The following is a 24434-nucleotide window of genomic DNA, read 5'->3' as shown; positions in this document are numbered from 1 at the left end:
CTGTGCCTTTGCAGCCCATGGAGATCTACAGGGATGTAGAGATCCACCTATGACTTCACGTTGGCCTTCCTCACCCCATCCCTGTACAAACGGACTGTGTTCCTATAGTCTTCTCAGGTTACCTGACATGCTTCCAGTATTTGCTTCTTTTCCTTTAGTTTTATCAGCAGTTCCCTAATTAGCCATTCGAGTGCCTTGTCATCCTTGCCTGATCATTTACACCTGGGCATAGAAAAATCTTGTGCACTATGGAAGACATCCTGAAATATCTAGCAGCTCTGTTTTTCACCCTTGTCTCTGACATAAGTTTCCCAAGGGATTGCTATTGACTAAGCCCTTGAAGAGCTGGAAATTTGCTTTCCTAAAGCTCAGGGTCCTGACTTTGCTCTTCAACTGACTCATATCCCTCAGGACGGTGAATTCCATTAGTGTATGATAACTGCAGCCCAGGCTGCTTCTAATCTTTATGTCACCAATTAGTTTACTTGCATTGATGACCTACAGGTCCAGGAATGCATTCTCTCTGGAAAGGCTTTCAATGGTCACAGGAGTTATAATGGGTGCTATTTCTCTTCTTTGCTTAACTGAAAAATATAAATAGTTATCTCTTAAATAGTTTAATAATGGTAACAAATGCTAAACAACCCCCATACGTGATCAGGGATTTACTAGTCACCTACGGTTTTCAAATACAACAGTATCCAGAATAGACATAAATAACTTTTTATACATTAATACAATTCCGACTGATATTTTAAAAATGGTGTTCAACAACTGGAAAATTTTCAGATTCTTTTGCCCTCTTTTTGTTAGTCTCTTCATCAAAGCCACACTGTAGCAGGAAAACAGAGGCACAAGCTCTATGCATGTGCGTGTAGGCTTCAAATAAGTCCCCACTGGGCATTTTCATATAATTTGTCTTTGTAATCAGTGACTGACACAAAGCCATTACCTGGTAGGTGGGACACCAGCCATCTCTATAGAAATGTAAAATATTATGTTGTTTTGCCAGCACATTATTCTTCAAAATAATGTCTTGTTTCATTTATATATTTTTTTAATGCATGTGACAATTATAAATAAAAAATGCAATCAAATGTACAGGACATTAACTTCCCAGCAGTTTCACCATCCAGTAAGGCACTGGAAGAACTCACACACAGGTCCTTCCTGTCTCATTAAATGGGACTATAAAGAATCTGTTGAATCTTTATGTTTGTGAGATTTTCCAGAGGCTGCAAAGGAGCCATGTATCATATTTGTTAAAAATATGCAAAAGAGTCATATAAAAGATTTGCTAAAAATGAAATTTTATTCATGAGGGTTTTCAGGACCACAAAACAGGAGGAGTGCTGTAATAAAGGGATTAACTTGGTACTGGGAAACCAAAATCTGGTAAATTTTTCATTTCAAATCACTAGGAAAAGTCCAGTTGACTGTAATTGGGCCATCATTTCCGCACACACATTTTTCAGTATCAGAAGGGATTTTCCAGTTGCTTGCTTGGTTGCATCTCCATTAGACAGAATTTTATCTTGCTTTTCTTTGCTCAGGGCTTATATTCTCCTTAAATTTGCTTAAAGCTTGTGATGAGTTATTTTCCAATGCAGTCGGTCAAAGTGTCAATCCATGCAAAACAACAGCTGTGTTATGGAACTGGTATAAGATGCAATATCAAACATTAACAGGAGGGGTGTGAAACCCAAAAAAGCAGGTGCAAAGGTGTTAGGTGTCAGGAGAGTTTCTCAGAGGCCTTACTGCTGCAAGGAGTGCTCATAAATATTTTAATAGTTGAGGGGCTAAAGAAGGACATGGATCTATGTTAGGAAATAGGATTATGAAGTTAAGCACGGGAAAATGTGTCAGTTGATCCTCTTGACACTGTGCTTCCAAAGCCTTCTAATTTATATAGCATCATTTTAAAACCAGTTCACTATCAGAATAAGTCAGCAGCTAATAATAACAGTCCACTTCACTGGAGAGCTGACCCATGCTTACCTCCATGCTGTGGTGCCAGTGACCTTTCCTTTACCTTTCACATTAGTTCAGTAAAAGTAATATCACCTTTCACAGTCTAAAACACTTTTGTAATAGGGAATGACAGACAAGTAGTTTTACAGCATAAGGGAAGACTTAACAATGACCAAAGGGGCATAATGTGAGCATTAAAATTATTACATAAAGCATGAATATAACTGTAAAAGAATTCAGTGGTAGGAAAGAGTATTTGGTATTGTTCCAGCTCTGCTTTCTCTCAAAACAGTTCCAAATCTCTTTAAAAGCAAAATAGGTTTTCAAAATTCTAATAATATATCCTCCATTCATCTGTGAGATAATCTGAGGCAGGTTTTATATAGCTACTGAATAGAAGCAGAGAGCAGAACAAATACATAGTACTACCAGACTTGCATGTTTTGTCTTGCAGAAAAATGTTTCTGGTGCCAACATACATGGATTGATAAGAACCAAAACAGAGTTATAGCTGAAGGGAGAGAAAAGCATACTATTTATTTTTCTATAAAGTACAGGTAATGAGAGGTGTAATTTATTCCATAAGAAGAATAAAGTTTGAGAGTATAATTGAAAAGAATGGGTTTAATTTATTACTGAGTATATATCAGTTGTTAACTAATTACAGGTAGTTACATGATTGATCAACTCTTCACAGCTGTAAAAAACACCTGGTAAGGTTGTCATTTTTTGTCATCATTGATCAATGTGAAAGATATGAAGACAGAGATAGCCTGATCAGTTGAAAGCAGACATTGTGCCAGGAATTTTTTTATCTCATATAGAGCTCAGGTAACACCTCTGCCTTACTAGTCCTGGACAAAAGAGCATAGAATTATACCCAATATGAAGTGGAGGAGATGTTGAATTTGTGAGGGAATTCAAAGAAGGATATGTCCCAGTGGTTCCTGCTTTACTTATTGAAGACATGCCAACTCACAAGCCTGGAGTTCTGACATTCTAAACTGTAGTACAAAGCAGGATGAATTCCAGTTAAGAAATGAATGACTAGAAAGTTCGGAACAAATAAAAAAAATGGAGACATTTCTTCACTTGCTGTTTAGACTATCCATCTAATTCACTATTTTGACTTGTCATATAGTTGTTTACTACTGGTGGAGTTTAGAAGGAGATGTGCAATTTTATGAATAATAAGAGCAAATGTTATAGAGGTCATGGAAAGATTAAAACACAGTGCTGTAAGAACAAGATTTACAGAATTCTCTTATCTTTTACTTTGCAAAATCAACTTTTTTTTTCCCCCCTATCTAATTTTAATTGACATGTGTTCCATTGGAGTCCCCATCACCCTCATTATGGTAGCCACATCAAACTGTTTCTTTCTGGACTTATCCAAAGTGGTACTGATAGCTTTGGTTGCCAAATTCTGTGACTCAAAATTTGATGTTCCATGTGCCAGTTTACACATGCAGCGAGGACATTGGGTATATGTGGCCAGTGCTTGCCTGTGTGTAGAGTTTGTGTGAAAAATGTGTATGAAAATGTGACAGAACTTCCCCAGACTGTGTCTGGTTACATGATACACAATTATATGGCTATATGACTGGGGAGTGTATGCACCACAGATGGCTGCTGAGGGCTAGCTGTTGCTGACTCCTAGTTTCAGTCATGTCATATCACAGAATCACAGAATAATGAGGTTGGAAGAGACCTCTAAGATCATCAAGACCAACATGTGCCCTAACACCTCAACTAGACTATAGCATGAAGTGCCATGTCCAGTCTTTTTTTAAACACATCTGGAGATGGTGATTCTACCACCTCTATGGGAAGACAATTCCAGTACTTTATTATTAATTTCGTGATTTTTTTTTTCTAATATCCAACCTAAACCTTCCCTGATGTAGCTTGAGACTGTGTCCTCTTGTTCTGTCAGTTGCTGCCTGGTGGAAGAGACTGACCCACTTCAGGAAGTTGGAGAGAACAATAAGGTCACCTTTAAACCTCATCTAGTTGTCATGTAGTCTTGAGGCTTTTATTTCATTTCATCTTGCAATACAGACGTGGTCAGTTGAAAGTTATGTATGAAGGGTGTGACAGTGGTAGCACAGGGGATGCAAGCTTCTGGATCACATTTGGACATCATTATTTCATGACTTTCTTTTCTTTTCTGCTCTTATGGTTTGTCTTTGAATACACTCCTTTCAGTGAAGAGAGTTGGTTTAAGGAGAGGCCAGGCTACTTCAAACTGTCTTTAATATAGCTGAAATATTTTTCATTCTCAGTTATAAAATGCTCTTTTAAATAGTGGTTAGAGTGGTTTAATTGTGGTTTAAATAACAAAAAAGTTATTGCAATTAGAGGACCTAATCTGATGCTTCAGAACCGAAGAATGTACATTTTTCAAAAAAAAAGGGAAGAAATGAGAAGGTTATAAAAGTATAGATAATCTTAAATCTCAGTTAATTCCATTGTCATAATTAAGGTATTGATGTATTTGTTACATTACATACTTGGAATGATCCTCAGCATCTGAAGACTAGAAATCAGGAAACCTGTGTTATACATTCTGTGATGTATTTTTTCACCTTGGTAGATGACTTCCTGCCACTGTATTTATTTTCACTTTTTTCCATTTGTTTGTAGTTGCTATTTTTGTTATTGAAATAGCACAATAGAGAACTCTTCTGTGTTCTTTTTAGAGCTTTGCATCGCAGAGATTTATTTCCAGTTTTTTGTGCGCTGTTAATGATATCAGTAGAGTAATAAATCTTAAATTGCAGATCTGCATTACTAAAAATTAAACTTTTAGATGTTATGACATTTGAAATCTCAAAAAGCAGTATTATTTTACAAGAACTGCTATATTCTGAGGTTGAAACAATTTGAACTGTGCTTCTTTGGACTGTGACATATAAATAGAGGTTTTCATTATTCGTGTAAATGTCAGCTTCCTCAGAATTCTTCAAAGTAATTTCAAAACATGTTGCAAATTCTAGAATCTAATTGTGTAAAGTTTTCATTTTATTGAGAGATGCAATGCTTTTTGGTTATGATGCTCTTGTGAGGCATATTGTCATGAATTACCAATTTCTCACTCAGTTTTTCTAACCTTTACAGTTTTTCCTAATCTTGATTTAGGTCTTTCAGAACCATTGCAAACCAAAAATTTAAAGAAAATAACAAAGTATTTTCATTCTGTTATTATTTATTGTTCATCTCCAAATCCCATATATTACTATAATTTACCTAGAGAAAAATTGGGAATTATGGTGTTTTGTGTGTAGTGTTGTTTTACTTAGTGGGAAGTAATTTGGGATTAATTATTGTATATCACATTACATGTATATCCAACAATTTATTTGCTCTTTTGATCACTAATGCATAGTGAGTGCAAGACTTTAATGAAGTTACTTTTTTCATTTTTCCATCTTTTCCCAGGTTTCAGTCAGTTTAATAAATGTTTTTGCATTAGCTTGTGCTTCTTGGTATTAGATTTTATTTGCAGTTGTGAAAATCTTGACAGCTTCAGATGCATGCTGTTAATAATAAATGTTACTCCTATATGTTTGCTCAGCAGTCATACTTTCTTTTGTTATATTCATGTTTTTATATGCTCAAAGCATTATATAGGTATTTGTAAAATGTCATGGACACAGAAAATATTATCTGATATTGCACATGATATACACAAATATGTCAAAGTTTTTTGTTTCATTATTAAAAAATTACTGGGGGTGTATGTGCCTCTAGCAGCAATACGTAGCTAAACAAAGATAAGTAGCTTGGACGCAATCTAGAGGGAATTGAGTAGTAAAACATCTGTGTATAAGCTACTTATATTGATATAGGGCATAGAAATAAAAGCGTAAAATGTATCTGAGCTTATACTGTTTCAGTACCATGAAACCTGATTCTGCCCAATTCATCTTCTGAACAGCTATGCTGGGACAGGCCAGATGACTGATTTTGTTAGCCATTTTTTTCTTGTTTAAGAGACACAGGACAATATTTAGCAATCCAAGGAGCTTATGGAACAAGCCTTCAGCTGCATTCATGCCTATATATTCCTGAGGTACTTTGAGCTAATAGAAGAGGTCTTGATATAATTTAGACTTAGCAGCTTCCCAGAAATACAAGAGCCTCTTGGCTACATTGAAGACTGGGCCAGATATATTCTATATTCTATGCAGGCAGCCAGCTTTTTTTTTTATAGACCAAACCAATCAACCAATCAAACAGCCAACAAAAAAACCCAAGAAAAAGATAATTTACAGAATTTTCAGTAAAAATCAGATGACTGTAGGCTTGCTATGTTATCATCCCTACCAAAGATTACACACTGCATAGTATTACTAGAGGACTGCTCTCCAGAACCTGTGTCACATCTGTGTAAAATTCACATTAGGAGAATTCTACCTCTAAGTTGCATCATGAAAGTCCAGCTTCATTGCAAGCTTTCTAAAGTATGCATATGAATAAGTATTAATTTTTATATTTGTCAGACGCCTAATAAGAAGAACATAATTCAATGGATGCCCTAAGGTAACTTGGTCACAGACTGGATGGAGTAGTGCAAAATAGCAATGCAGCCCTAAGAACAGTAAGAATTCACAGCCTCATACTCTTCATTGCACCAACAAGTTCTTAGAAAGTAGTCAGGTATCTATTTGTACAAAAACCTGCTGACTGTACACACAACATATGTGCCATTCCTTAGCTTTCTTGTCCAAGTCAGAAAAATACCTCTTGCATATCTGATTATTTTAAAATATTAGCTTTATTTTCAATTTGTTTTTGCATGTTTATATCAAAGCACAACATAAAACTTCCTCGGAATACTGTTATAAAATAGGGAGAACTGAATACTTTGGGAAGAGATATTTATTGAGAAATATTTCCTGTTAGATTTGTCAGTACCTGAAGGAAAGTAAATAAAAAACCCTTGTGTGTCTAGCAGCACTATAAGAAAGGAAGGAAGAGTAGGAAGAGAAAATTTGCTGTAATCCTGCCGAGCTACAAAGTAGTGACCTGTTGTGTTGAATTGTTGACAGTGTCCTCAGTTGTAGGTTTGTATAGTTTGTATAAGACACATCTTGTATTACTTTGTATAGTAAATGTAAGTGTCTTATAGTGTAAGACACTGATAGTATATCAGTGTCTTACATGTGTAATCTGTGGAGTTAAAAGAAAAATAATTTTTATAGTGGATATTTTACAACAATATGCTGTACTACACATGGTCTAATTCCAGATGAGGTATGTCATAGCTTGCAAAGTAGTCTTATCTTCCTCGTGAATTTCACAAATCTGGAGATATTCTTTATGAAACTCTTGCTTCAAGACAAATCCAGATCCAAGTTGCAGCGTTCTCCTGCTAGTAGACAGTTGTTCATAGCTGCTGTAGCTCTCAGCACTTCTGAATGGCAGGAATACTGTGATTTTGGTGAAGCTACTCTGTGCCATGACAAAAAGAATTCCCATTATTTCTGTTTGAAAAGCAAAAAAACCACAGAGATGCTTATTCTTGGTGTCATAAAGGTGGCTCACAAATTACAAATCTTTTGACCTCTGGTACTGAGGTAGAAATATCTTTTTTGCCATAACATTATGTCTTCCACTTAATTTATTTGTAAGCTGATTTCTGGGTGGCATTTTGTAAAAGTCTTTTTTCCAAGCTTGTCAGGCTATCTCTGCTCAATCTGGCGTAGAACACAGATTGGTGTAGTGGCTCAGCCCCAGTATATATAAGGTGAAAAGATTTCATTATCAATCATCAAAATGGGGTCATTGTAACAAATTAGAACTACAGAACCATATTATTAGTTTTATTATATGCTTTTCTCCCACAATTTTCCTAATTATTTATTTTGCATCTGTCAATATTACATCATTACTCGGTTCTCTTGCGCTGATTTTACCTCTTCAAACATCCTCGAGATCTTTTATTTTGAAGTGAATGTTTTCTATTTTATCAATGTAAAACAAAATGTATTATAATTTTTAATTTATATAACAATATATATTTATAAATTTATATATTTATATTATTTATTGATATAATTATTTATAGTCAATATATTATAATTCTTTATTTGAACTGTCAACTTTTTTAATGTTATATTTTTAAAGTGGTTTCAGAGTAAAATTTCCATATCTTTTAGATGATTTTCCCATATCTCATTTGGAAAATAGTGACTTATTCTGGGTTTCAGAATAAGCTCAAATGAGCATACTCAATTTTTTGAACCAGAAAGGTAACATCCCAGGGTGCATTGTGTTGTCATGGCAAACCAGAATCATTGTACACGCTTGAATCATAATTAAGATGGCACCATCTGAATAGTATTTCTTCAATTGCTATGCATCTTGAAGCTGAAATGAAAAAGTGTTTTTGGCTTTGTTTCTATTCTGTTGTAAAAGTAAGCAATATTGATAATCTCTTGGTGAAGGGACAGCATATATCTTTAAAGAGTTTTGACAGGTCCAAAGACATTTTGTCTCCTGTGTCTTATACAAACATGCTGGATAGGTCAGTTGATGTCCATATGCTCCTGACATCACTGTTCTTCCTCCTCTAATGATTTTAATTGAAACATATGAAGAGTACACTCCCAAAGTAAGCTACTAGGACCATTGAAATTGATGAAAAATCTTTAATTGAACTTTGGCAGAGCCTAGTTTTCTCTTCTAAAGTGTATCCTTAATTTACAAGTTTTGAATATGAGATAACTTTATGATGGCAAAGCTTATGATGGCAAATAATATATGCAGACTGTATAGCTGCAGCATAAAAGCTATGAAAATTTAACATAAATAACCAACATAATTTTATTTTTTGAGACAGAAGATTTGTTTTGGCTTTAACCCAGGAAATCCTTAATTGGGAACTTAATTTCATACATGTGACTCTTATGTTGGCTTGGAACAGCTCCTATACTTAAAAACATAATTCACATTCATAGGGATTTTAACTGTATGATGACAATCCTGCCTTACTATGTGATTCTTCATTCACCTGTGAATGATCAATACCTGATACGTTTGTGAACATTTTATGTGTTGCATATATTGCATGTATTTTGTGAATATTGAATAAAACAAATTTTCTTACTTTTTTGTAGATCTAATGAAAGATTTGTGCATACAAAAAGCCTATTTTAATAACAAGTGAAGTCTCTTTCTATGAACTTCTAATACTAAGATTATCATAGCTATATTTACCCTATTAGACATTAAACTTTAGCTGTTTGGATGATGAACTTATGAACAGTGAAAGGGGACAATGTTAAGCTTCCAAGTAAATGGTTTGGCATAAGGATAACTGTGTCTGTTGGTGGATTAACTCCACAAAAGGTTTAGGATTTTAGCACTGCAAAATCAGAATGATGCCATCACAGTGAAGGCTGTCTTTCACTTATATTTCTTTGGTATAGCTTACCAAGATACCACGATCCAATGAGATAATTAAGGTGCAAACAACACCATATGCTGAAGTCAACAATACAGTTTTTATTTAACTATTAGTGTGGGGTAGAAAGAAAGAAGTAGAAAAGGCAGAGGGGAAAGAGATATATAAGTTAGAAGATATTTGCCACTTGAATCCAGCAGTATCCTGCTGGCCCTTAATCACCCTGAGCTACTTGGTGGTGGGGTTGTTGATGTCTTTCAAAACTCTTCACTGTTTATATGTTTTAGAAAACAAAAGAATTAATGCTTATTGGCTACACTGTTCTCTTATTCTATTGGTCATGTGAAAACCTCACTTTCAAGGATAGTAAGACCATGTCCTTAGTTTTTATCTTCTTTTGAGTTGGTGGGTTTCTTGGGTTGATGGGTTGTGAGTTGGTGCTCATGATCTTCCCCTCAGGAATTACCTTTTATCCAGATGGAGATGATTTCAGAACAGTTACTGAGTTGGCTTTCCTTGAGGTCCACAAATACTGCATTCTTTGTGGTCAGTATCAGTGATAGATTCTTCTCCCAAGTTCTATTAACCTCCCCCATGAGATAACACTCAGGCAATAGCACCACCTTTATCTTATCTCAAGCTCCTGATGTGGTGGCTTAATTTACTGTCAAAATTCCAGGTATCCATAGAGGTCTTTTCAGAGGAGATTCAGTGATTATGGATGCTATCCATGCCATAGCCTGGAGTGAGCTTTGTTTGACTGGTGATAAACATATGAGCACTTGCTTCTTTGCAGAGTTTATCGCTGTGTGAATTTTTTTCTGGCTGCATTGTCCGGGATGTACTACTCCAATCTCAGCTCCACCAGGCCTGGAGTTAGTGCCATCCTGTCACTCTATTCTGTGCTTATCTCATCTCATGGCAAAGTCCTTCTCCTTAAAAGTGGCCTTAACTGTGTTTGAGACAGACAACTGTGCTCTTTAAGGCATTGCACAAGATCCAAGCAAATGAAATGTTTGATTTCATGCATTTTTGGGCTTCAGAGGGTTTTGTGACAAAACACGTGAAATTAGTACTCTGTTTCTAAACCATTGGATTAGAAAGGGGACTGTTGAATGCCTTTGCCTTATCAAGTTTAAGAGTCCAGTTTGGCAGTCTTATAGTGAACTGGGCTATAAATATACAACTATATCTTCATGAAAGGTATTTTCTGCCTCTAAAGATTCTTGTACCAGGTTTCTGTAATTGTTGCTTTTATCCATGAATGTCAGTGAGATTATAGAAAAGGTTACACTTACAGCTCAATGAAAGAAAAGATAGGCACTTGGTTTGAAGTCATGATATCTAAGTGGACAACTATGCAGTCTGCTCCTAGGGTGTTTCTTTTTTATATATATCCTACAGTGTTCAGCAGGTTCATAATGAGTGTCAATATATGGGAAATAATATATATGATAGCTATACTACTGAAGTGGTACAAATTTTCTCAGATGTCACTTCTGAAATTTCTATGCAAAAGTGCATTTGTAATGTGTGGATAGACATTTCTAGGTTAATCCTTTTCATGTCTTATGTATTGACTTTGATGGGTTGCAGATTCTGTTATTTACATGTCACTGAAAAATATGGTATTTTAACACAACGTTGCACCTTTTAATGTGTTGATGCTAAGTAGTAAGCAATTAATGATAAATAAGTATGCAGCCTTTATGTGCAAATCCCTTTCACAGCAAAAAAGCAGAAGAAAAATAAAACCACACCCATTAATCAAATAATAGTTCATTCTGGGACATGCTGACCTCTTCTTTCAACTGGAGGTTTAACTGCCAGAGAGAAAAAGAAGAAGTGGACATTTACAATGATATCTGGAATAATTCTATGAACAAAATTATGAAGATAAATGGTGCAGTTTGTCAAAGAAAAGGGACAAGAATGATTAAAATAAGTAATGCAATAAGTCTGTCCAGATATCTAGACAGTTAAATATGGCTATTTTAAAAAAAATAGAACTTGCATAAAGCCTATAAAGTGATTGATTCAAAGTTGCATCATAAAGGAAAATAGTAAAAATCAATGTCAAACAAAAATAAATGATAACTTAAAAATTATATGGGAGCCATTCTTGTTTGAAGATGAAATGTTGCAAAAGGTGCAAAAATCCATCAGTCCTTTAAGAAGAAATAAAATACAGAGTGTTTTCTTCGGAAAATATAATGCACAGCTACCATAATTTCCAATGCATCATCTATCAAAGACATTTGTTAGTAACATATCATGAAGATATTCAATTAAAAACTCCATTAGGTTTCAACATTTTCTAGCAAATGGACAGCTTTGTTAAATATTACACTAGAAGTACAAGTACTGAGGGCTTGCAGCTTACAGGATATAACCTGGCTCGAAATGTTCCGTGGCATGCTGAACCAAAATATGTATTGATAGAGTAGATGGCCTTATGTTTTGTTTGTACATTTTTATGGGAATACAAACTGCTGAAAATGTATATTTTAATCTAACCAAGTATTAAAGTATTAAACTAATCTATATACCATGCTATTTGAAAAATGTAAGAAACAGCTATATTTCTTAAAAAAAGTAATACTGCTATATAAACATAGCTTGTAATATTTAATTCAATAGAGCACTTTCAGGAAAAATAGCTGAAGAGATATAAATTTACCATCTACTCTTAATGTTACCAATTTGTTTCAGTGTGGCAGGTGACTACATGTAAAAGTAAAGTGTTTAGGAACTTGAGTGAACAGTAAAGAAAGTATATTTTAACATGTATCTGCTACTATGTATTTAGAGGTTGTGGCTTTTCTTCTTTGGGTATGGTTTGAGTATATTTTGGGTGGCATTTAAGCTTGTGGGATATTATTTAAATTCTGTACTTGCAAAGTTTTTGGGAGGGGAGTTTGTTGAAATACATGTATCAGCAATTTTAGTAAGTTATTCTGAGTTTAGACAAACTTTAAATATTTGCTTGGGATTTGAAATTGTGATAACAATTTGAAACCACAAAATTATTGCAGTATAAGGATGGTGCCATTATTTTCCATACTATCCTGTCGCTACATTCTAGAAGAGTTGCTGTCCTTTAGTTTTTCTGGAAAATAGATTCAGTATCTGGGAAATTTACAGAATATGATGGAGTGTTCATTGCTTTTAGTCAGTCTCCAAAATGACAAAATGGTTGGAAAGTAAAAAGTGTCACAACAAAATGTGTTTGCCTACTTTGAATTCTGTGGTGAGACATATCCATGGTGATGATTCACCAGGACTGTTTTAAGACAGTGTCAGGGAGATTTTGAAATTTTACCTTTGGCTACAGGAACTCTGAATCTCTATTATGTTTTTGAAAGATAAGCTTCATTGTGTAGTAATTTGCAACAGGATATCTTCAGTAAACCACTCAGAAAATATTTCTCAAGATTATGAGATTCTGCAGTTTATGAGGTTATAACTAGAAAAAACAAAACAGTAAGCAAATAAAACCAAAAAACCCCAAACCAAACAAGAAACCTACATCCCTCAAAAATACCCCAACAACAAAAAAACACCCAACACTACAAAAAAATCCCCACCAAATCCAAAACCCCCAAAAAACAAACAAGCAAACAAAAAAAACCACCCAAAAACCAAACCCAAAATAAAAAAAAACAGGACAAAACAAACAAAAACATCCAACTAAAAACCACCATCAAAATGTCCCTAAAGAAACTAGCTCTGTCACAGCACCATACTGTGAATATGAGGACTTTAAATAACAAGGGTCATATTAACATGAAAGTCTGGCAGTATTGCAATAAAAAGGAGCTAAGATAATGCAAAAAACCCTCCAGATCTTAATTATTAATAATTAAAAAAGAATTGTCAAGTTTTCATAATGTATTTTATTAGTTTATAATTTTTTCATATTTTATCTTTTGCATGTGTTCTGCTCAACTTGGAAGTGGTAAATGTGTTTGATTTGAGATTTTTATTCATATATTGTAAAGTACATTCAGGTAAAGGCCAAGGAAATTTTTTTGCTACTTTTTTTCTGTATTGTGATCTGTAGAGTTGGATTGTGATGGTGAGTGATGATTAGAACCTCAGAAATAAAATTTCTATTCTAGAATACTTTTTTTGCTAACATTTATACTCTTTTGACATTCACTTTAGCTAGCTGCATGGTTTTATGAACACTGGTAGAGTGCATAATTGATTCACTACACAGAGAACTCTATTCAACACATTAATTTCTTTAACAGGTATATTTTACATTTGTACTTAATCTTCATTGCATTCAGTATTTATTACATAAAAATAGAACTCCTTTTAAAATTATTTTAATAAAAATATCTAGTGTATTTTATTATATATTTAGTTTATAGTATGGAAGATGTGCTTTTAAAGATCTTTGAAAAATATTGGACCTAATTATCTGTTGGCTTAAATGGATAGCTTCATTTTCTAATCATGTGCTAGTAATACACTCTCAGTGCACAGTAGAGTTGCAGTGAAGGGAATCTTTGTGATTTTGTTAAGGGTTATCAAATCTCTGATTTTGAGAATGGTAACTTCTTAGTTATAAAAATTGTCTTTTGTTACCTCAGAACCATCTTATTTTCTGGTTCCAGACTTGTCATCTAAACCTGTAGGGTTTTAAAGAATAAAAATTTCATCCAATCCCCTGATGCTGTTAGAAAGGTGATGAACAATTTGGGGTGTAGGGATTTCTGAATTACTTTTTTTATAAAATGATGACTAAGAGACAAGGCTGGAAAATGGTTGAGTAAAATAAAAAAGAATTCTTATCTTTCTAAGTGCTTTAAGAGGAATAAAAATGGTTGATGAATGAAATGTCTTATTGTATTTCCAAAAAGTAACTAAAATAAAGCACCATTTCTTTCTAGCTAAGTAACCTGAAACAACTCACATTTGTGGATGTGTCAGCAAACAAGTTCCATTCTATTCCAATTTGTGTACTCCGGATGTCTAATTTGCAGTGGTTGGATATTAGCAGCAACAGCCTGAAAGATCTCCCAGAAGACATAGACAGGTAGTTTATGTTTTAATTTGATGACAGATATAGGAACTCTTAAGTGAATTTAGAAAGTAAAAAGTTTCCAAGGGACACAGTTGATGGAAAGTCACATTTGGAAATGTATCAGGTATTTTTGTATGTAAATATTTCTGTTATTGATGGACTGGGTCTGAGAACAAAAGCTAATTTTAGTAGATCATTGATGGTGGTCAGTTAACAAAATATTTTTTGCTGCTTTCATAATTTGTAATTGTATCTCGACCTTGTTTTGGGAAGCTTACTAGATATACTCTGCTCCAGTTCTAGCGCAGAGAACTCATCATATGGAATTGTCAGCAGTTACTCTCTGGAGGGTAGATAGGGAGGAGAAGGTGAACTAAAGCATATTTAAGCTACTCAGAGTCTGATAAACTTTATTAGTAAAGAAGAAAAATATTGGTAAAATTCAAAAACCCCATTGACAATCCTCCCCTTCTACTCTGAAGTAAATATGAATGTGTGCACACATAATCATTTTCCCAGTTTAGATAACAACTTTGAACTAATTTTTAAAAAAAATCATTCTGATCCCTCTAATGGGACTTGCTAGCCCATTTTTGCTAGAGAGAGCACTTTTCTTATTCCTTAGCTTAACTTCACTCTAGAGTGCTGTGGCAACTTGGCTTATGAAACTCTACCTGGCCTTAAGTGAAGAAAAACCAAACATATTAATTAAAGTTAATTAAGAAAATATTCAAAATTATTTATTTACCTGGGAATAGAAATCCCTGAGGCAGAATAAACTTCACAAAAAACTAATTTACTCCTAACTTTTGCAAGGCCTTTTTTGCTGGGCAAAAAGATTTTTCTGGGACATGGTGTAATCACAGATTGTTTTGACAGCAGCACTGGTCTTAACTTGTGTTAGCAATTCACAACAAACAACATAAGCTTGTCATTTTTCCCCAGGGGATCTGACCAGAGATTTAACTAACTTCAAAGAATTCCTAAGAGGATGTTTTTCTTTTAGGGAAGGATACCCTCTCAACTTACATAACTTTTTTCGCCTCTAACCTATATTCCCTTAGCTTCAAATTATTCCCTTTCTACATTTTGTCTTCTTCATTTTGTACTGAGTTGCCAGATTTGATGCTAGAATATCATAATCAACAACAAAAAATAAGGTGTTTGTTTAACTTTGTTCTCATGTGCATTCAGAAGACTAAAAAATGCCACATCAGTAAACTAATACTCTCATTCAGACTCATTATTTCAATGCCTGTGGTGTCAAAGAACCTCTGTGAATTATCATTGTCTGTAATACCATTACAATAGTCTGTTATTAATAAAGATGAGTTGACAGTAAACTGAAGCCTCACAATATTTTTACCTGAATTCAAAAAAACCGCATGGGCCTGATAAGCATAGCCTGCCAACAGTGCTTCAGGACTGGACCCTTCCAGTCAAATAAGACAAATTTGTTTCATCAATTTGCTATGCTCTTTGTTTTCTACCTAATACAAGGAATAAAGGCAGAGACACAAATTTCTGTTGCATTAGGAAAAGCCAGGGGAAATAAAGCAAAAGTTCCTCCACCAAATGGTGTCATTAAATTGATTTCATTGGGACAACTTGCAAGAACCTTTTGACGAGGAGCTGGTCTTTCTCTTGCTCCCCACAGTATTAATTACTAGTGAAAAACAATAGATGGAGATGTACTGCCTACCACAGACATACCTAATTCATAGAAACCATCATATGGGTAAAAGTGTGACCTGGTGGCCTGTATCTTTCATTAGTTGCAGGATGTTCATGGTGAGGCTTTGTATCATGTTCTGTCCACATTTTCTGCATGAAAACACAGTAAATTTTGTAACCTTTTATCCTTAGCATGCTTCTGATTACTTGTCAGAGGTATGCTATTAATACTATAATGCTGACCCAGTACTGGAGATTTCCATTAAAGTTGATGAAATTTTGTGAAAGTAGTGTTTAAATGACTTTTTAGGACAAAGATGTTGCATGCAATTGCTCCTATTATATACAAGATCAAGTCAGTATTACTATCTATTACATGTTCCTATTTGAAATAAATATTTTATGTCATCTCTATCTTTGACATCTTTACAGGTTAGATGAATTGCAGACACTTCTTCTACAGAAAAACAAGTTGACTTATCTTCCACGAGCTCTTGTCAATATGCCAAAGCTTAGTTTGCTAGTTGTCAGTGGTGATGACCTAGTTGAGATACCCACAGCCATCTGTGAGTCAACCACAGGTTTAAAGTAAGTAAAAGCAAGAGAGAAAGGGAAATATTCTTAAGATGAGGTAAGGTACACCCAGAAGAAATACTTTCACCAACATGTTTCTATAAATTCCGACCCAATGTATATCAGAGTGGTAAAGGAGGCATTCAAAAGATTGGACATTACAGAGGATCTGCAGTTTCATGATTTTCATCTACCAGTTACCCACATTGTGCATCTCTATGTATAAACTGCTGTTCCTGGGTAGGCTGAGACATAGCAGCTCTAACTCTGGAATTGCAAAACCATGCTTCAGAGTGGGACCAGGAGCCTGGAATCTAGCTGCTGATAAGCTCCATGATGACAAAAGCATCTTGCTGGGAGAGGGAGGGAGGCATGGCTAGGAAAATACTAGGTAAGGTCACATGGGTTTAGTAGTTTGCTGTAAAATACCACCTTACTGCTGCATGCAGGATAAGACTAAAAGACCTAAACTATAGTCTGCAGTTACAGAGATATTGCATTTCTGCAGGCAGTGTTCATGTTTTTGATTATGGAAACATTTCAGACTCTATACTGGGTTTAGTTCAGAGTGGAGTTAGCTGTGGATGGAATTACTTTTCTTCTCTTAGGTCCATTCCTTGCACTGATAGCTAGAAAGATGTTAATAACACATCAGCGCTTTTTGCAGTTGCTGAACAGTGGTGGCACAGCACAAAGGGTGTCTCTCCAAATGTTCCCTAAGAAAGCATCATAGGCTGAGGGTGGGTTGGAAGCTGGGAGGGGAAACAGTTGGGGACACCAGCCAGAACAGCTGGCTCCAATTGGCCAAAGGGATGTTTCATACCATATGGTGTCATATCCAGCATATAAAGCTAAAAGAAAGGAGAGGGGTGGTAGATCATGTGTTATCGAAGTTTTTGTCTTCCAAAGAAACCAGCTATGTATATTGAGTCTCTGCTTCCCAGGAAGTGGCTAGACATTACCTGTTGAAAAGAGAGAGTGATTTAGAGAGAAATTTTTTTGCTTTGCTTTACTTTTCTTCCATGCATATATTTTACTTTTCTCATTAAGCTTGTCTACAATTTTTTCATTTGCTATTCTCCCCTGCTTAGTTGAAGAGAGGGGCAGACAGAGGTGTTTGGTGGGTACCTGGGCAAGTAAGTCAGCTGATCACAAACTTACAGCAATTCATCAGAATTTTAGAAATCCATATGATTTATTGGAACATTTGTTCTTTTGAAAGTAACACCATTTAATTTTTTTTCCTTCTTGGAGCTAAAATAAGAGATTTTCAGAGTGCTATGTGCTAGTTTGCATATTATATAAGTTGTTTATGTAACCACTTAGTTTTTCACCTACAAAATGTACCTTTACAGTATTTTCAATTACAAAGTAATGCATGTCCTCTCATGTATTGTAAAAGACAAGTAATGCAATAACCAAAAAATGGAGGCACATATTGCATCTAAATGGATCTTGCAAAATTCCAGATTTCTAGGCAATATTGTTAGGATGAAGTTCATGTTGATCATTAACAGTGCAGTCAGTCAGAAGCTCTGTAATAAAGAACTATACCTGCTGTTATTACAAAGAATGATTTATGTAGATGGATGGAAAGAAGATAAACCTGATCATTTTTATATGGAAGGTGGATTATAGAGAAAGTTCCTTTTGAAATCTGTATTTCTATAATAGGTGTATCCTAACTACGTCATAGTGCAAAATTGAGCTAATATTCTTTATATTTCTGCTTCTGACTCTGGTAGTAATTTCTAAACTGTCATTCATGATGGCCAGTGATGTTCAGCTGCCTGAACATACGTTTTCGTGTTAATCTCTGTTTAGATTTGTAAGTCTCAAGGACAGTCCGGTTGAAACAATTGTATGTGAAGACACTGAAGAAATTATAGAAAATGAACGTGAACGTGAGCAAGTTGAGAAAGAGTTTATGAAAGCATACATTGAAGATCTAAGGGAAAGGGGTATGTGTAAATTTGCAGTAAGCATTCTGCTATCTTGAATATAAATGCAGATATATATTGCGACCATTCATTTTTAAGAGGACAAGCAATAGATCCTTAAACTCTAGTTGTCTTTTACGGTATTAAATAAGCCTAATAGTGAAACGCCAAATCTTATTTGTTAAAAGTTTGGACCTGAATTAATACTCTTGATACTGAACAAATGTATACAAAATTAATTGTGTTCGTATATGCCTTAACCTCAATTGATTGATGGTGTACACAAAGAATATTCTCATTCTCTAGATTTACTTCTCTTGGGATTAGTATTAGTGATTTTGAATTCCTGAAGAAGAGCTTCTCCTCCTCAAAAAGGACAGTATATATATGAAAGCCTCATTGTATTGGTAGAATATTCTTTGACAATATTATCTGCTTCAAGGTACTATTTAACCACTATACAATATAGTAAAACACCTGCTTTTATCTTTATTACATAGCATCTGAAACTTTACATATTTCTTCATGCTGGTATTCTGTTTTATATTTGCCATCACTGAGAAATGCTCACTTTCTTGAGTGCTCTTTAATAAGATTTGTTAGGAAAAATGGGGAAAGTTTCATGTGCGACAGAATATCCCATAGGCTCATTTTAGTTCCTTTAATACTTTTTGTGTAGAAAGGACTTTTTGTGGAATGAATCTTACAGTAGATTTTAATTCCTTGCATTTAATTTAAGAGGTCTATATAGTGGTCCTACAAAACCTGTTAAAAGAGAAATATAAAGAAAGAGTGTAACTTCATAATACTTTCATGTTCTCGTACTGGAATTCTGTTCCTTAGCATCTATAAGTTGTGCATATAAATTTTGTTTCTGTCTATTTCTAAATTGAAGTCTTCTATAAAAGTACTGGATTCTGATAATGGTAACAACAGTGGTTAAAATTGAGAGAAGGCAGCAATGGAGGAAAAAACTAAGGTCATAATTTGTCTTCAGAGATAAACATAAAATATGTAGTGATGGATTTGTATCTACAGTCTTAGGAAACATGGAGATCTGACAGGCTGCCTGAAACCTGCATTTGACCCTATTGAGAATAGGTCAAGTTTACGCTCTTCTGGGGCAAAGCAGCTCAGGACTTACTTCCCTGCTTTTTATGAAGAGTTGGATCATGAATCACTTCTGTATTTTCTGCTTCTGAAATTTTGTGCTATAGATAATGCCAATACCTACCTTTGAAAAACAGACTGTAGAAGGAATATCTTCTATAAAATATGAACTGGCAGAAGATCTAAAAGACAGAGATAATTTGTAGAGTACCTTTGAAACAAGACCAAACCCAGGTGTTTCTAGCTATGGGCTTCATTTATTTGTGCTGGATTACATAGCTAAAATCTGAGATTTATTTCTTTTTTCTCTTTTTGCAGAGTCTACTCCTTCCTACACTACAAAAGTAATGCTCAGTCTCCAGCTCTGAAGATTAAAAATCTCTAGATCTCTACTGAATATCTGAATAACTCTCTTTTAATCCACCTGGATAGTAAACACATAAAAATATTGATGGCCAGGATGACACCAAAATCATATTGAATTATTTATTTGTTTCTGTAGTCTTTTCAAGTAACTACAGAAAAAAACAAGCGGTAGAACTTTCATAAGACGCTGTTTCACATATTAAATCAATGTGTTTATTTTCAAGTTCACAGCAACAGCCACTTTGCATGTAGACCTGCTGAAAGTAAACATCCACTGTAATTAAGTATACACAGGCATAGCTGAAGAATGAAGACATTGTTTGTTGTAGCTGAAACAGTAAAATGCAAAACGTGATCTTAGGAAGAGATTTCATTTTATAAAAGGGGATAAACTGATTTAGAAACTGAATGTGATCTGTTTTCTTAAGACCAAACACACATTTAGGTATTTGCAATATCCAAGTGAGAACACACTTATAGTTTGTATTTACATTCTGTTCTGTGAGAAAATTGTTTTTGGAATTTTCTGTTTAGATAACTTTCAACAACTTTACATATAGAAACTGTAGCACTTCTTTTATTCAAGTATATTTTAAGCTCTAACCTGTTTGCAAATTCAAGTACCAATGTGATTGAAATTTCTGTGCTAAGCAGTCTTATAGCGGTATACTAAGTAAGGTTTTAAGGCACTAAGCGGTGTCAACTAATACTATCAGCAAAATGATGATACAGGTCTTATATTCATGGTTTCAGATCACAGGATTTTGTGGACATTTGTTGGAATTTTCCAAGTAGTGTAAGAATGAGTTTGCTGGTAAAACATAATTTTGCTTGCTATTTATTAACTTGTTTATATACAATTGTTTAAATATATATAGAGTAGAATTTCAGAAACCTAGATTTACATGTACTTTTTGTTTAATAAAGCAATATTTTTAATCTAAAAAACTTGAGACTTTGAGACTCAAATTAGACTCAAGTTATGGAATTTAAATGGTCCTAAACTTATGAGTGCAGTTAGGTGAGATAATATTTACATCTTTGTTTTTTGTTATTGATGAGCTATTTTCAGTTTTGTGCAGTAGAATGTCACTTAAGTAGCCATATTTAAAACACAAAGCAATGAAGGATATGCTCCTCAGGCTTCTATATAAAAAAAGAACTTTAGATGTTTTCTTTTCAACATTCTAGCATTCACTCTTTTAAAAGAAAAAAATATTTCAAATAGTAGATGTGTTATTTATTCCACTTACAATTTTCTGGAGTTATATTACTATCAAAGTGAAGCTCACTCAAACTGGTTTCTAGGTGTTAATGCTGATTTTAAGCAAGTTCTGATCCAGGGGGAAGTTTAAAAAAATATGAAAAATTGACATTGATCTGAAGCAGAATAATATAAGAATTTTTTTTATTATTATGAAGAAATTGAAATAGGATAAAATAGTGTCAAGGTGGGCTGAGAGAAATTAGGCTATTTGAATCTATTCTACCAAGCTTTCTTTTATTGAAATTATAAATTTTTTTGATTAAGTATTGATATTGGTATAATCAACTTCTGAGAGACATCTGTTCTGATATTGGTTGAAATTCTATTTCTAGAATTCTGTCATAGTCTAATGTGATCCACTGAAAATTATAGGAAAGGAAATCACGAAGGCTGTAATTATAAAATGGAGTATAAAAATAAATAAAAAACTAGGGATGCAAACGCAGTTAACAAAACAAAAGCACCAGAGCAAATTCTACTATTAGCAGTATTGGATACATAAAGTGCATGAATACAGAAGTTGTATTAGTCCTTAGCATTGCTGCTAATCTTACTAAAAATTTTTCTGTATTCACAGATAAAAATGCTACAAATAATTTGGAGACAGAAAGAAAAAATGTGCACAAAAAAAATCCATGCATTTTTAAGTTCATTGAACAGCATTGTTCATAAGTACATTTGTTTGTCAATATTTGTAAATGCAAGATCATTCTGGTCTAGAAGCATGATTTTTTTAATGTAGCAGGCAAACATAAGGCAGAAGACAAAAACTTGAATTCACATATCTGAATTAGAAACAAAAGGTCTGTTTTTCCATAAAAGTAACCATGGGATTACTTATAAAACACAAATTCTCAGTCACCAGCACTCTTTAAGTTCAGGTTAATATGTTCCTAAAAAAAATCTGTAACCATAAAGTCATGGGTCCAAATAGTGTTCTCCACCTTGACTTTCAATCCAAATCACAGATTGATTTCAATTGGAAGGGGCATTCAAAGATCATCTATCCCAATCACTTTCTCATAGACAGGGACATCTTTCATTAGATCAGGTTTCTCAAAGCCCCATCCAAGCTGACTGTGAATATTTCCCCTGATGGGGCACCCACAGCACCCAGTGAGTTACCAATCTTGTCAAAAATAATTTCTTCCTTAGATCCAATCTAAAACTAAATCTATCCTATTTCAGTTTCTTACTGAAACTTATCGTTTGTCCTGTCAATTAAAATCCTGTTAAAAATGCCTTTCTCCAATGTTCTCATAAACCTATTCATATTGAATAGCTGCAATAAGACTTTTCTCCAGGCTGAACAACCTCAACTCTCTCAATCTTTCCTCAATGGAGAGGTATTTCAGCTCTTTCTTCAAAGAACAGGTGTTTCAATGATTTTTGTAGCCCTCCTCTGGATCCACTCTAACAGGGCTATATCTTTCTTGTGCTGAAAATGATGCAGTACTTCAGGTGGAGTCACAGGAAAGCAGAGCAGGGACTCACCTCCCTCAACCTGCTGGCCTTGCTCCTTTTGTTGCAGGATAGGGCTGCTTTTCTGGGCTGCAAGGACACAAAACTAGCTCATGGTGTATTACATCCATTAGTGTCCCCAAGACCTCCACAGGGCTGTGAGCTTTTATTCCTAGCTCTTGTAGAGCATCACTTCCTCAAATGTTATCGACAGATAGTTTTTTTTTTTTTTTGTCACTGTTTTTTAACAGAATTTGTAAAATAGCTTTGTTTTAAGGGGAAGATGGTGTACAACAGTCTCCATTACACCTAAGACATGCAGTGTTAATGCCAGCTGCCAGCTGTTACTGAAATACCTAATTTCAGCATAATTCCATTTGAATCATACTTCTATGTCCTTTACATATTTATTTTAATTAACATATTTATTTTGATTTTAAATATACCTTTATTAGAGTCCTCCACTGTAGTAAATAAATTTGTGCATCAAAAGGTACTTAATTTTGAATTAGATCTAATCACATTGCTTTTTTAGCTGTTTTACTAGCAATTATAATTTAAACTATTATCTTTCATTAGGAAACAACACTACCAAAGAGAATTCTGTTATTGGCATGTTTAATACTTTTTCAGTTTTTGAAAATGAATAATTTTATGAATGACAGTAATTTTGTGTACCATGAAAATTTATGTTATTTACAAGCTTCTGATGTCAGGTACTTAGATACCTTAAGGAAAATAATGTGCTTTTTTTTCCATACGCTTTTTTTATACAGCTGCCAAACACCTAAAACTCAACACTTTGTTCTGCTTTAAAGGTAGCTGCTATTTCAAAGCAGCAAGACTGGGAGGAATTGAAATTTGTCTTCTAGAATACTCATGGGCTCAATGTGCAAAAGTAAATCAGAAAACCATATTTAATTTTGCTCCTTTTCCTTATTCTGTATTATGGCCTTGTTTCTAAGGATAGCCAGGAAGACAAACCTATAATGATACCAAATAACCTCATATTTAGTTAATGAATATCTAGGAATAACATAGTTTTGCATCAGATACTGGCTTAGTTTACAGTTAACACTTTACAATATATTCCCCTTTTCCCCTGTCTTAAGCATTTATGAAACATCAGAACTGATTTACTGTGCTTACTTTCTGCAAAGGAAGCACCAAGCAAAATGAAAAATTGAATGGCTTTTTCTTGATGGGGTAGGCTCTCTAGGTCCTGGTTTGTGGAAGATTTCATAGAATCATAGAATGGCTTGGGTTGGAAAAGACCTTGTAGTCTAGTTTCACCTAGTTTCACCTTGACCTAGTTTCACCTCTCCCTGCCATGGGTAGGGATAATTTGCACTTGGCCTGGTTGCTTAAAGCTCTATCCAACCTGTCAGCAAACAGTTTTGGGGCTGGACATCCACAATTTCTCTGTTCCAGTGACTCATCACACTCTGAATAAAGAATTTCTTCTAATGTTTAATTTAATTCTAATATAAATTTAAAAATGGCTCCCCATTTAGCCTAAAACTATCAGACTGCATGAAAATAGCTTTCCCACTTTTTTTTAAAGTCCTTTTAAGATAGTGCAAGTCTGCCATAACATCTCACTAAAGTCTTTTGCTCTCCAGGCTT

At 34.3% G+C, this 24434-nt stretch overlaps 1 protein-coding gene across 1 annotated transcript in view; it reads left to right on the top strand.

Moving 5' to 3' along the window:
- LRRC2 (leucine rich repeat containing 2) overlaps positions 1-22204 on the top strand; it is a 75581-nt gene extending 53377 nt beyond the window's left edge. The window contains exons 6-9 of the mRNA XM_021534705.2: positions 14284-14429; positions 16524-16679; positions 18489-18625; positions 20033-22204. Coding sequence (XP_021390380.2) covers positions 14284-14429; positions 16524-16679; positions 18489-18625; positions 20033-20082 — 489 coding nt within the window. The 3' untranslated portion in view covers positions 20083-22204. The remainder of the gene's footprint in view (positions 1-14283; positions 14430-16523; positions 16680-18488; positions 18626-20032) is intronic.
- The last annotated feature ends 2230 nt before the right edge of the window (positions 22205-24434 follow it).

This window comes from Lonchura striata, chromosome Z (genome assembly GCF_046129695.1).
Source record: "Lonchura striata isolate bLonStr1 chromosome Z, bLonStr1.mat, whole genome shotgun sequence".
Taxonomy (NCBI): Eukaryota; Metazoa; Chordata; class Aves; order Passeriformes; family Estrildidae; genus Lonchura; species Lonchura striata.
The sequence above is the reverse complement of the archived record's forward strand: the minus strand, read 5'-3'. Positions and strand labels throughout refer to the sequence as shown.